Raw genomic sequence first — 14,790 nt, 5'->3', positions numbered from 1 at the left:
AGCATAAGGCACAGCAATGCTGGATGGTCAAGGGAAGGGATTGTCCTGCTCTGCTCTGTGCTGGTGAAGCCTCACCTCTAGCACTGTGTGTGCTACAATATATGAAGGACATAAACTATTAGAGAGCATCCAAAGGAGGGCTACTATGGTGGTGAAGGGTCTAGAGGGCAAGAAGTATGAGGAGCGGCTGAGGTCCCTGGGTTTGTTCAGCCCAGAGCAGAGCAGGCCGAGGGGAGGTCTCATGGCGGCCTGCAGCTCCCTCACGAGGGGAGCGGAGGGGCAGGCGCTGAGCTCTGCTCTCTGGGGACAGCGACAGGACCCGAGGGAACGGCATGGGGCTGGGACAGGGGAGGGTCAGGCTGGGGGTTAGGGAAAGGTTCTGCACCCAGAGGTGGTCGGGCACTGGGACAGGCTCCCCAGGGACATGGTCACAGCACTGAGCTGCCAGAGTTCAAGAAGCATTTGGACTACTCTGTCAGACATGCGATTTGATTTTGGGTGGTCCTGTGTGGAGTCAGGTGTTGGACCTGATAATCCCTGTGGATCTTTTGTAACTCAGGATATTCTGTGATTCTGTGACTTTGCTGTATGCCATTTTACACTTTTATGTTCTTCTTTCTTATAGTACAAAGAAATACATAAATCTTTGTGTTTTCCACTTAGGTTGTGAGAACTCATGGGGCCCTGTCTGAGGTGACTCTGTATTGGGTCATAGTCTGTGATCTTACAGAAGACCTGGTCTCTGCATATGGGAATGTAACATTTGATGTTGGCCAAGTGAGAGCAAATATTACCATACAAGTTTCTCCTGACAACGTGCCTGAACTGGATCAGGTGTTTTCAGTTTTGATCATCAATGTGTCCAGTGGTCGTCTTGGAAATCACACTAATGCAACATTAACAGTTTTAGCTAATGATGATCCATATGGACTGTTCATCTTTTCTGAGAGAAACAGACCAATAAAAGTTGAGGAAGAAACAAAAAATATCTCCCTGACAATAGTAAGGCTTGGTGGTCTTCTTGGTACAGTAGTGGTTACATACAGAACTTTAGGTGATGATGAAAAGTCACCCTTTCTTCCACCTGATGTTGTTAGAGCAATACAAGGAGAAGATTATATACCCATTACTGGTTATGTGATCTTCGCAGCCAATGAAAGCGAAGCCACAATATCTTTGCCTATTTTGGATGATTATGATCCTGAGAGGTCAGAATCTGTTTTTGTGGAGCTAAACAATACTGTTTTGATCGACAAAGTACAGGATCGGCCAAGTAAGTGTCTTTCATATGTAAACCAAAAGCTTAAATATGTAGGCTAATATTTATATTTAATAGGATAAAATGCAGCAATTGAAATTACAGTAAAATTTTACCTCTGCCTAACTCTGTATAGTTAAGAATCCTGTAAGTTATATGTCAGAGTATCTCACATTAAGTATGAAGATTCTGTGTGTCAGCATATATTTCCTTTACCACAAAATTTTGTCAGGGGTGGACATTTCTTTCTCCCTTCTGCATCTGCTTTATCCCAGGTGTTTTAGGCCAACTGTATTACTGTATTGGTTTTGTGTGCTAATACCTGCTCACCTGTTGTTTCTGTAAAGCACAATGATAGGAAATAAGCTAGTTGCACTTACTGAAAGCGAAAAAAGCCTTTTAAACATTAAGTGGTGTAGAATTGCAGCTTCATGCTGGCTTTTTAGCGTAGAGGATGTTTGCCCGATCAGATAAATTCAGGTCATTACAGCCTTATTTATGCTTAAGAGCTTCTTGGCATGCCTAATTTCCCTTCCCTCTCCCCCATGACTCTCCCACATTAATCTTGATTTTTAAGGGAAACACTACAAAAAATTCTACTGGGAAACTGAAAGGTTACTTATAGTTCATCATTGCTAGTGTAAAATTCTATTGTCCTATGGACAAATAAATAAGTAATTTTGCTAGTACCTCACCTCTTCAAAGAACTGGTGTTTTGTATGCTCCACAGCAGGGTAGAATAATAAGTTAGTAAGAATGTGGATTTTCTGACATAATATAATTCAAACATCAAAAATATGCTTGTGCAGTTTGTAGTTATATTTTGTCCAAATCTAAAATGAAAATTTTATTGAAAGCTAGTAGTGGCCATCCACTAAACTCAGGTGTATGTATATGAACAGTATAGCCATATATAGGAGGCATTTCAGGCTTGCTCTAAGAGGTTTTTTTTATATTTCAGTTGTAAATTCTCCTCGTCTTGGATCAGTGGGTGAGACTATAGCTCATGTAATTATCAATGCCAATGATGATGCTTTTGGAACACTTCAGCTTTCAGCTTCAGCTGTGCGAGTTGCTGAAAATTATGTTGGACCAATCATTAACGTGACCAGAACTGGGGGAATTTTTGCAGATGTTTCTGTGAAATTCAAAGCTATGCCAATAACTGCAACAGCTGGTAAGAAATCAAAATAGCAGAAATACACATTCTGTGTTAAACCAGAAAGAGCATACTGTATGCTTCGAGTAACCAAAGCAAGCAAGTGTGTATTGAATGCAGTCTAGTAAAACAAGTAGAAAAAATACCAAAGTGTGAGATACTTACTGAGTGTACTTAGGAGACAGGAATTCAGGTCCTATAGAAGAGACCTTACATCAAATTTAAAAAAACTCAGAGATATCATCACTGAAGAATCTAGCAAGAAAACTAAGGAAAGGAATTGGCTGTTTGTTTCCCTGGTGGCCACTCACTTTCTCAAAAAAATAAAATAAAATAAAAAATCCTGTAGTAGTATATATAGCTAGTACTTAGTCCTTTGTACATATTTCAACCTACCATACATGGCTTATTTGAGTTTCTTGGAGGGAAATTGAGAGCTGGTGACTCCTCTGTGAAACAGACAAATGTTAAGCACAATTCAAGAAGACTTTTACTTTGCAAATGAAAGGTAAAGCTCTCAGGTGATCCCTGAAAAGCTCCACGAGGGAAGGAGTGACCTTATGTCCTTTAGTAAAATCTCCTTTGAAAAAGGTACTTCTGTTTCATTTTATCTCTTGGAAAGCCAGACAACTATCAGAAATCAAATATAGAAATGTCACAGTTGTGTGATCTTCTCAATGGAAGATAATAATGGACCTTTTGTAATTGCTTCTTGGACTGACAGTGTAAACTCTGTTTTGGCCAAGATGAGATTTATTTTCATCCATCCAGATATCTGTTGTGGTTTAACCCGGCTGGCAGCTAAACACCACACAGCCGTTCGCTCACCCTCCCCCCTCCCTCTCTGGGATGGGGGAGAGAAACGGGAAAGTGAAGCCTGTGAGTTGAGATAAAGACAGTTTATTAAGACAGGAAAATAATAATAACAATAATAATAATAATAGTGATAATGGTAATAGTATTAACAATAATAATGTGTAAGAAAACAAGTGATGCACAATGCAATTGCTCACCACCCGCTGACCGATGCCCAGCCTATCCCCGAGCAGCCGGCCCCCCCACCCCGGCCAGCCACCCCTATATATTGTTTAGCATGACGTCAGATGGTATGGAATACCCCTTTGGCCAGTTTGGGTCAGCTGTCCTGGGTCTGTCCCCTCCCAGCTCCTGCTGCACCCCCAGCCTGCTCGCTGGCAGGACAGAGCAAGAAGCCGAAAAGTCCTTGGCCTGGTGTAAACACTGCTCTGCAACAATTAAAACATCAGCATGTTATCAGCGCTCTTCTCATCCTAATCCAAAACATAGCACCCTACCAGCTACTATGAGCTACTTAACTCTGTCCTAACTGGAACCAGGACAACTATCTACACTTTTTAAAGTATATGTACACATACACATAAATACAGTTAATATTTTTTATGTATATGTACATATATCTAATATGTACATGCACACATGGTGACTTTTGAACTGACATATACACAGAGCTACAAATAACACTTTCTTGTTGTCAGGGATGGAAAAAAAGAAAGAAAGAAAATATATATATAACAAAAAAATAACAACATAAAATAACAAAATAAAAAATAATAATAAGAAAAGCCATGTGAAGTAAACACTCTCTAGTATGCAAACCAGCCAAGCACCCTCAGAAGGTATTTTCCAGGAGGTTTGTAAAGGACAGGATGAATTGTTAATAGGAAGGTAGGGTTTACCTCTGATCTCTGCCAAGGAACGAATGTGATAGTGCCACTGCTATTAGAAAAATCGGTAACAGAGTAATTAATGCCAGTGGAATCAACCTGTGAGATAATGTACTTTATATACACATAGTCTAGGGCTCCCCTTGTACGCTCCACAACACAGGATATAGTGGAACCTTCATCAGCAGTCTGGAAGAAAGCAAAAATTTGGAACGTTTATTACTGTCAAAGTAAATCAAGGCAATTTCATTAAATAACACGAAAATATTTAATGCCAGACAAATGTTCAAGTAAAAAATTGCTGTCATGTTACTTTCAGCTCTTTTGGAGTGTTAGGAAGCTGAAACTGACCTTGATGCCAATCAGAACAATCCTAGTGGAATCTGCAAAAGTCTGATGCCTCCCTGAGGACTATTAAGGTAACAAATAACAATACACTGCAGTTCGTCCTGGACACAACCCCTTTCCTAAAACTATGCGTCAGAGACAGAATCAATATGCTTGAAATGTACCTGTCGAAAGCAAATGAAACTATTGCTTTATAATAACGTCAATATTGTAATTTTCCTTAGCAATAATTTAAAGAAAGATTTGGATCAGCACTTTCTCTAACCAGACACACTATGGATAGAAATAAACTATACCATCATCATTCAGAAAAACAGATTTTTCTCTTCTACTGTCCTCCTTACAATTCTGTATCTTCACAGATAACATGACTTCTGCAGCGACAACTTCACATCTCTGGAATGAAGCTTTAATTGGTACTGACCTTCTATTTTAGAAAATAACGTTCATAAAATTAACATAGAAAATAATTTTATCTGAAAGTTATTGGAAAGGTTAAAGCTATCTTATGCATTAGATAAATTTCAGGGCTGCTTTGTAAGAAAGCATAGATACTGTGTGTGACTTCAGCTGCCTAGTAGACAGATATGCACAGTTAAACTACTGGTAAAAAAATGCTGTGTTCCTGCATCACCACTAAGAGCTCTAATACTTCCCTGGTGAAATGGACATATGATAGGTGCAAAACAATTACCGTGCCATATAATTATTTTTTTTCTTCATGGTTGGCTGATGATCTGTGGCATCACAGCGTATCAGAGGTACTTGAACCTGAAGGAATCTATTATCATAGCATATGGTAGGCACACAATAAGCAAACTGAACCAAACTGAAAACTAGTATCACTCAGGCAAGACAGTTATTTTAAAAACATCATAAGCACTTTGATTAAAAAAGAATGTAATTAAAGCTCATAAGAGTTCCCAAATGAAAACTATATTAAATTTTTTTTTCCACAAAATAATCCAATACCAGTAGAGATAGCTATCATGTTATTCCCCCTTATAATTGATTAAAGAAGTAAAGAATGATTTATGTTTATTTCAAGCCTCCTCAAAAAGTAGCAAGTTTACACTCTGCATATAGAATGGATACCACTGAAAAAAGATTTCATCTGTTAAAACTAAAACAACAAAAAAAACCACTACTAAATCAACCAACTGACATCAAACATATGCAAATTATAACTTAGTTTATGACAGCAAATGAAGGTGGAAAAATCCATAACACTTTGTCATTGCATGATCTCTAGTAAAATTATCTCAAACACATCATGTGACACAGAAAACTAAAATAAAAATCTTTGCAATAATCCATTCTCAAAAAAAAACCAGAGAATTAAATCTTACATTTTAACTGGTAACTCAAATGTAACAGAAGTGAAGGTAAAATATTTTTCTAGAAAAAAAAAATTAAGCCTTAGTCTTCAGTTTATATAGTAAACTAAATTTTCTTAACCATTTTTTTCTTTAGTTTTTTAAAATTATATAGTAAATCCCAGTGGAACTGAGGTTGTATTAACAGAACATATGCATCTCCAAATCCTAGGAAAACTTTGCTTAACCACAAAAGCAAACACTGCAAAATCTAGGGTTTGTTCAGGTCACTTGGTCCTGCCATTTAGCTTTCTGTGCCTGAAATATCACCTACAATTTCCATTATGACCACCTTACCTCAGGGATACATGCTCCAGTGAAGCCAAATAAACCATTAGCATTATCACTTTTCTGTATTCTTAATCTTGCTGTGGTGTTTTCTTGTGAAATTCGAGCTCCACCACGCACAGAAATGAGCTTTAGTATGAATAATTCTTCTCCTTCTTCCTCTTTGTCATCCTTTGCAGACACGATGAATGATTTATTGGTCTCTCCTTGCCAATACTCCAAATACCCAGAGACAGGGTGGACATCACTTTTTGCAGGAGTTGCATGAAGTTCATAGATCTCTGCTCGTGTCAACTTACGCTCATAAAGCCTTACATCCTGCATTAACCCTGTGTACCTACTGCTGCCGTTGATTCCTGCTCCAATTCTTACTATTCCTGGACCTGAGAAGGAAATTATAATTTTTTCTCATGTTATTGTATTTGTATGAAACAGTCAGCAACTGACTACCTGTTTTTCTTAAAAACCAATGGTAAACTGTTCATTGTCCCTGGATGAGGAATCATATTGATCTTGAGATCCAAAATCAGGAGGTTCCTTGAGCCTCATCTCAATGTTACAGGTAAGTCCTCACAGGCCAAACAATTCCATCCTATGCTGTCCAAGTTTTTCATCCTATTAGTTCTAGCAGCACATTATCATCATCCCTCATTTTTATAAGTCTTAGAGACTTGAGGCTCCCTCTTTCCTCCACAGATTTTCAGAGCAGAACTGCAACCCCTTTTAGCCCTTGTTTTGCTGAACAAATCCTACTTTGTTTCCCTCTGCTAGGGCAGCTGATCCATTCTGATGATACTCATGATTACTGCATTAACCCTTCTGGACATCCATTTCATCCACCACACTGTAATTCCATGCAAATTCCAAACTCTTTTTACAACAGCATTTATATTTCTCTGTCTCCAAACTATAGGATCACAGCTGCCTCATATTCATTCCTACTCTATCCTATTCTGTGCCATGCTATGCTCTTGTGCTAAAACACACACATCAGCTGTTTTCAGTTGCCTTTCAGAAAACGAAAGAAAACAAACAAACAAAAAAAGCTGTGCTCTTCAGTGTATTGTCATACATATGACACTGAGTGGCAGTTGTAGAGATGAGCAACCACAGGAACTGATAAAAGTCCCAGGGCACAAAGTGGAGGATGCTGAGAAAAACTGGGCTGCTATGCACACCACTGTGTATTACCCAACATTCAACGGAGAGAGATGACATACTTGCCTTACTATTGCATTATCCCCAGACACACGCCATCCCCACTAATAAAGAAAATTTACAGCACAGACATATCCTTCTAGCAATAAAAGCATAATTGCATTTCACATATATTTGTTCTAGAAACCGAGGGAGGGAAAAAAAAAAAAACTCTCAGCCTCTCAGCTTAGCTACAGTACTGCAAGTGTGATGGAAATTACTAATTGCAGAAGTACTATTCTTTTTACAAATGGAAAATTTGATTTCTTAAACTTCAACCTGGAATTTTAAAAGCAGAAATAAAATAGTACACCATACAATTAATAGTCCTCTACTCTCACTCAACATCGCAGCAGTTTGAATTTTTTAGAACATTCACACAATTTCCATAGGCTTTCTGAAAATCCTCAAAGAATTCTTATCCATTCCTTTCAATTAACTTAACAGATATAATCATTTCAGTGTATTTCTTCCACCTTTGAAGTGGCTAGACTATGCATTTCAGAGCTTTATATATGGAGAAAAATAGCAAAGGCTCACCATCAAGAATTGCTTCTCCTTTTAGACTCTTCATTCCTCCCAGAACTAGAATTCCATCAACGTAAAATTCAATTATACTTTCATCCAGAGTAATCAGAACGTGAAGCCAAGTATTCTCATCCAGGTATTTCATGACTGATGTTTTAGCCATGTATGTCATATTGGACCCTAATGCTGTATAATGAAGCACTACAGAAACATGAGAATCATTTGTCTGAATTTTCACACCATAATATAAAGTCCCATTATCGTTATCCTTTTCAACTATATAGCCATCTGTACTGACATTAGGAATTAACCAAGCTGAAAATGTAAAATTGGTTACTGCATTATTTCCATTGTATGGGTATTCAGGACCGATAATGCCAAATGCATCCTCTTTTCCACTGAAATACAGAGCGTCTGTTCCACTGTGATGGCGCCTCATGTGGGGCTGTGATTGTACTGAGCTTGGGAATGATCCAAGCAACAAGAAATCTACCATTGATGGCAGTCCAGCTTGGAAGGTACTAGACAGTATTTCCCAACCTAGTCGGACAACACCAAAGGTGCCTTGCTGTCTCCAGATGGTGAAGTCCGTAATATAGGAAAGGTCATCTTCAGAAAGAGTATCTTCCACTATCTCTCTGTCCTGGCTCTCTGGATCTATAACAAACACTCCAAAAGGGTCATCATTGAAAGGGATCATGACAGTTACAGTAGGACTGGTTTCAGATAACTGACCACCAGGACCAGGAGACCCACCTGCGTAATAGAAGTTAGAGTAAAAGTTAATGATTAAACAACACACTCAGAAAAAAGTTTCAAAGTACTTTTTTTTTTTTTTAATAAAACAAGTTTCTAAAAAAACCTCAAACCCTCCTTTAAGATCCTCTGGACTTATAGCAAATGATCTAACTTGAAAATTACATAGGTTAATTGTATTATTCTTAAAACACTGTGCTGATGTAATTTCAGTAGAAAACAAACCCACATGCTATTTTTCAGCTGTAAAACACACAGATGTCTTTCAGGTGAAACATGACAAGGTCCATCTTTTCTTAATTAGCCAATAAGGTAGGTTACCTTTGATTCGTTTGATAAGCATGGGGGCCAAATTCAATTCTTGTATTGCTCAAAGACTTACAGGAATAGAGAATGGCAAAATCTTGCCTGTTGCCTCTGATACAGAAGTACATACACCTTGCAGAAACAGTAACCAGTTGTGTGTTAAAACTGCTGCCCAGTCCTGGTGTTAGTCATCTATCTTTGCACAGTAAGAATTCATGATATGAAGATCATGTTGTGAATGGAGAATCTCCGTGTTCAAAGTGTACAGTGATCTACCTGTTATAAGCAGGAAATCTTTTGTACATCCGTATGGACTTCACTTACAGGAAAGGCCAACACACATTTTCACTTGTATCAGAGCACAGAAGACCATGAATAGTACTAAAGTGGAATTAATCCAGATTAGGAAATGTGTCCAGTAGCAATTTAAAGTTGTAATTTAAGTCATGTGAAGTGGTAACTACAAGTATTTTACCTCCTCTAGGGAAACAAACAAACAAAAAAGCAACCTCTATTATGGTAGACACACATAACCTTTAATACCTTTGTTATTTCTTTGTTAGTATCTTTGTTTTATATTTTGTGCATGGAGATCTATGTATCTGAAATTCAGAACTCTTGGTTTTTGAAATGAAACTTCTGAACTTTAAGAAGTTTAATTTCAAAAACCAAGAGGCATCCCTTTTAAAGTTCAGATCACCAAAATGTGTTTAACAGTAATTCGGGAACTGAGTAACTCTCTATATATGGAAATCAAGATTAAATGAAAAATAAGACCTAAAACCTTACCAGAAAAGCATAGGATATCAAGACATGATTCAAAGCAATGCTCTTTCTAGTGTTGGTTTCTTTTTGATTGATTAAACATAACTCTTTTCTACCAGATATGAAGGAAATGGTGATATGGAAGACAATACCTGAAGCATTCACCAACTTTAGAATGTAAAATTCATTGAATTCAGGAATTCTATCTGAAATGGCACGTAGTGTTATTGACTTCGACCTTTCACCATCCATGAAGCACACAGTCCCATAAGTTTCATAGAATTCTTCTCCTGGCTTCAGTGCAGAGTTATTATCAAACAACTGCCAGGTCAAAGAAACATTGCCGAAGTGTCCTCTGTGTCTCAAAATCCTGTTCAGTGATACAGAAAGAATGAGAGTCCTGGCAGGCATGCATCAGCGTTGAGTAGAAAAGGAAAATGTGGAGACTCCTTTTACTGTAATCTTCCTTACAGTAAGAAGTAATATACTATGTAATATAAAGTAAAATGCTAATATACTACAACTGTTCCATGAAGCCTTCCTTTTAAAGGCAACCACTTTTGCAGTACAATTCTACTCCCGGAATACGTACTTTAGAAAACAGAAGTAGCATACGCAGGTCCATGCAGAATACTACTGTGAAGCTACACATCACTGTGTCTTGTAATTCCAATTTATAATAATAAATATGAATGCATAATAGTTCAGAAAGTTAACATTAAAAATTAATATACTTGGACACTCTTAGACAGGAAAGAGAATCATCTACATTTAACCACAAACGTTTCTCCTTTCAGTCATCAAGTCTACTTAAACTTTTTCTTACACTTGTATTAAATTAGAATTACATTCTACGGCTTTCAGAAATCTACTGTTATTTGTGATTAAGAACGTAGTAAATGAAAAGATTTTTTTTTTTTTGGTAACTATCTGCTAACACAATTACACTAATTTCAAAAAGGCACTACAAATAAAAAGTGACCCATACAGTGCCTTTATTAAGAGTGCGCTTACATACAGGAAGTTTGCTTCTGTCGGTTTGCACGGTGACATAAAATGCCTTATAAATAGATTATATCAGGTTGAAGAATTAGTTCAGCTAAACTAGTCCAGCCACAGCAACACATTTATGTTGTTTCTGCTTCCAAAGGTTTTTCTTCTGTGGCGTTAACCAGGGTGCTCTATCCCAGCTGTGTAGCGCTGCTGCACTAACTCCAATTACCTCATTAAAACCTCTGTGTTTTCGGTGGTTTGGTTACATGCTACTTTGACCACTTTTTTATATGCTACACAACTGTCAAAGTAGTGACAGTATGGAAGAGACAGATCCCTAGTAAATATATTTTATCAATGATGACTGAGCAGGTTCCTCAGATGTTGGAGATCTTGGTATCCTATAATTCCATAAAGCACCTGTATATAAGCATGTTTACATCAAAACAATATTCTTAACACCACCAAATCCACAAAAATTATCCTGCAGATTAGACTATAAAGGACAAAAAAACAACAAAGCCCAAAACAGTGAACAGCACAACAACAAACACACAATGAACTTAATATCCTCTTTTCTTGAGACTATTCATATTTCAGATGTATTGACACAAGCATAAAGAACCAATTCACAGCCATAAGCATCTGCTTCAAGGCTTTAAAACAAACAGACAAAAAAAAAAGGATGATTTTTTAAATGCAAGAAGAACCTCTTCCCTAACTATTTGCACTATCGCATTTATTGTGACCTAACTTCTCTTTACAGCCTGTCTCAAGATTTCTTAACGAAAAATCATTTTTTCATCCAATTAAAACCCCATAGTAAATTTATGAAATGAATGTAACAAGGCGAGATGCCAAGTGCATTCAATTTTTAACCCTGCTAATTCTTCAATATATCATGGTGGCACAAAGGGAAATACTTTCAAAGGTCAGACTAATGAAGAGTGTCACATCCGGACTTTAAGTATAGATTTCAATCTGTAATTAACAGATAAAAGAAAAAAAAAAATACAAAAACAGAAAGAAAGAATACAGTAGTTTGCAGTTGAAAATTTCAAAGATGGGTACAAAAAGCCACCTAGTGCCACACAGTTTTATTTAGCTATTTGTTGAGTGGTTTTTTTTCTTTTTCTGTCAGCCTAGGTTATATTGTGCTCAATCATTCAGATTTTTCTGTATCTACAGGTTCCTGAGATTATAACAGAACATCAATGCTGAAGTCTTATTTAGTTACATTTCAACATGAGCTTCTGTGCACTTTTTAATATTTACTGTGTACTCCATAGTATTACAGGTGATGTCTTCAACACATTACAAATCATTTAATCCAAAATTTTGTAAAACTGTTTTTCTATAGTGCACTTCTATCAATGCACACTTGTGCATTTGATTTAATCAAAGTGCTATTTATAAAGTACCACATACACCAGTTCCAAAAGAGTGCAAAGATATTCTTTAAACGTTACTTACCAAAAAATGTTACTTTTGCCTTCTTCAACTGGCTTCTCTAAAGGTTCCAAAGAGAAAATTCCATTAGGATCATCATTTGCTTCAATAATAACTGTTGCCATTCCAGCCTTAAAGATAACTGTATCTCCTAAAAAAGAGGACAATTATTATTATTAAAATTGGAATCAGAAATGTAGGTAACTCTAAATCCAATTATGTTTTCTACTCACTACAATTGCTTTTATACAAAGAAAAGGACAATTATAAAAGTCAGTGAAAAACAGAATTTGAGGTATTCAGCAGCAGGCAAATCAGAGTAAAAGTATTTAAGTAGTGTACCATCCAGAGAGCAAGACGTAAGATTTTCAGGAAAAATGACATGAACTGAGAAGATGTGATTCTTACTACACAGTATCCTTGCATGTAGTTGTTATGTGAGGTAACATTTTCTGTTTGATCATCTGGACAAGTCAAAAGAATAAGATATTCAGAGGTACAGAATAAAAGAGTAAGGTATTCAGAGAGCCCCGACCTTCTTTAGACCTAGAAGAAAAGTATTGCATTTAAACTAAATACAAGCTATGAGCAATGTCTAAGAGTTTATTCACTCCCATATCAAAGAATATCTAAAAGGAAGAAACATAAGATTCTTATTATGTAGATGGGAAGCTAGCAGGATTTCAGTGTGCATATTAGTACAGGTAAATATTAAGGGATGTTAATTCTAACTCCATTGCATTGTCCATAGATGAACATAATGTGTCCACACCCACCCCATTTTTTGTCTTCTTTGAAAGTGTCCGACTAAATTTTGTTCCACGTTAAACAATGTGCTTATTCCTCTAACTTCATATACCTCTATTTGTATTTTCTCTCAGGAACAACAGTCCCCAAAAAAATTTCAGAACAGTCAAGGCCACTGTATGTAACCAATCATAGAAAGAAAACCAACTTTTGCTTTCAGGAATATGTATAGAAATATTCTTTATTCTTAGTGATTCTAGAATGGCTGTAAAACTATATGATGCTCATTTTAGAGGAAAAAGGAGGCTATGGATACCCATTCCCCATGTGCTAGGAGAAAAGCCATGATATGTTCCCAATGGGGTAGTATTGGGAGCTACCAGTAGATCCTGAAGAAAGTTATTAAAGTAGAAAGAGACAACAAAAGAGAAAACTTATGAAGGAAGAAGAATGGTTTTGTCTAATCCTTTCCCTAGTCTGATATTTTATAAGAGACCTGGGTACTACAGTGAATACCAGCCGACCTTGGGAAATAGCTTAGCTGCCTTATACTCAAATTACTGCTTTCCCTGTCAACCTCTGGCTGCCTGCTACCAATGTTCAGGGAAGGATTCAACTCAAGATCAATGCTGCCTTGTGAGAACCTCACAGGCCAGCCGCAGGGTGTCCACTGTAGCATGACCTCAATCACTTCAGTCTTATCGACTGCTAAAGACTAAGACCATCAGAGACTGTAATGAGAACTAAGATGCTTAGCGTGCTTACAGATGAAGAAATCTAATTTTAGGTTTCCTAATCTTGAATTGAATACCTGGTAGGTATTTTACTTTGAGAACGTGTCACACAATCTGAAGGTATAGTCTGATGGTTAATTGCCATCATCTTTCTTTGCTTTATTAAATTACAGCCCCTCAGGTTTCAATGGCTGATTCAATACAGCTTTGCTTTGCATTGCAAAGATTTGCAGCAGATTCAGAGCCTGTTATTACCTCTCAACTAGAGAACAGTAAAAAATGAAGGGCAGTAAATTAAAATTTGATAACACAATTGCAAATGACTCTCCCACAACACCATGAGTTTTGTTGGAGCTAGGTGTGGGGAGGGTCTTTATTAAATACTTAGGGCTCTGGAAAAATTATGAATTTCTTATACTTCACTTTTATTTTCTCATGTATATTACATAACAGTGATAATTTATTCTAAAAGATATGTATTTCAAAAACGTGAGGAATGGGCTGAATAATTTTGGTCATTCCTTTTTAAGTGTAAACTTTGAAAAATAAATAAATAAACAAAAATACGTTATTTCTAAGGTAATAAATCCTTTCTTTAGAGGTGGTCCCCTGGGTAAATTGTGACATATATTTTTCTGCAAATTAAGCCTTTTAAAACTATAGTCTCAGAGTGAAAAAAATGTATGCATACTTTTCGCTACTAATAAAATAGAGCAATTACATACCCTTCCTCCAAAATATGGCAGTTCTGTTTGTTTTTACAAAAATCATGTAGTTTTGTAATACACTCTGGAGCATGAAAAAAATAACTAAAAGAATACCTCTTTTCCTAAGACTGTTGGGTACTAAATTTTGTTTTTTTTTTTTTTGCTTTGTGTTTTTGTATTGAAGTCCATCTAATTTGGAGCATTTATATTTGAAAAGGGACTTTCACTCCAGTTGTTTTTGCAGGCAAAGTATCAACTCTATCATTTGATTTTTGTTTCCAATAAAATAATTAAGGATGAAAATTCAAACACAGTATGCATTTATTGTATAAAAATCTTGAAGCAAACATTATTCGTATAATTCTTGGCATTTAAATATTGCTTTATGATAAGACCAAGATACTAAGAAATTGCCAGCAAAAAAAAAAAAAAAAAAAAGGAAGACTTACCTGTAGAATTGAAAAGGATAATATAAA

At 36.5% G+C, this 14,790-nt stretch overlaps 1 protein-coding gene across 1 annotated transcript; it reads right to left on the bottom strand.

The window, feature by feature from the left end:
* Positions 1–3,473: 3,473 nt before the first annotated feature.
* On the bottom strand, positions 3,474–13,193 carry LOC310888313 (adhesion G-protein coupled receptor V1-like; the record flags this gene model as incomplete). The annotated part of the gene is made up of 4 exons (XM_083814905.1): positions 3,474–4,309; positions 6,142–6,515; positions 7,870–8,613; positions 13,190–13,193. The coding sequence occupies 4 exons, from the start codon at positions 13,191–13,193 to the stop codon at positions 4,040–4,042; spliced, it is 1,392 nt and encodes a 463-aa protein (XP_083671031.1). The 3' UTR covers positions 3,474–4,039.
* Positions 13,194–14,790: the final 1,597 nt, after the last annotated feature.

This window comes from Anser anser (genome assembly GCF_964211835.1).
Source record: "Anser anser genome assembly, chromosome: 33".
Taxonomy (NCBI): domain Eukaryota; kingdom Metazoa; phylum Chordata; class Aves; order Anseriformes; family Anatidae; genus Anser; species Anser anser.
The sequence above is the reverse complement of the archived record's forward strand: the minus strand, read 5'-3'. Positions and strand labels throughout refer to the sequence as shown.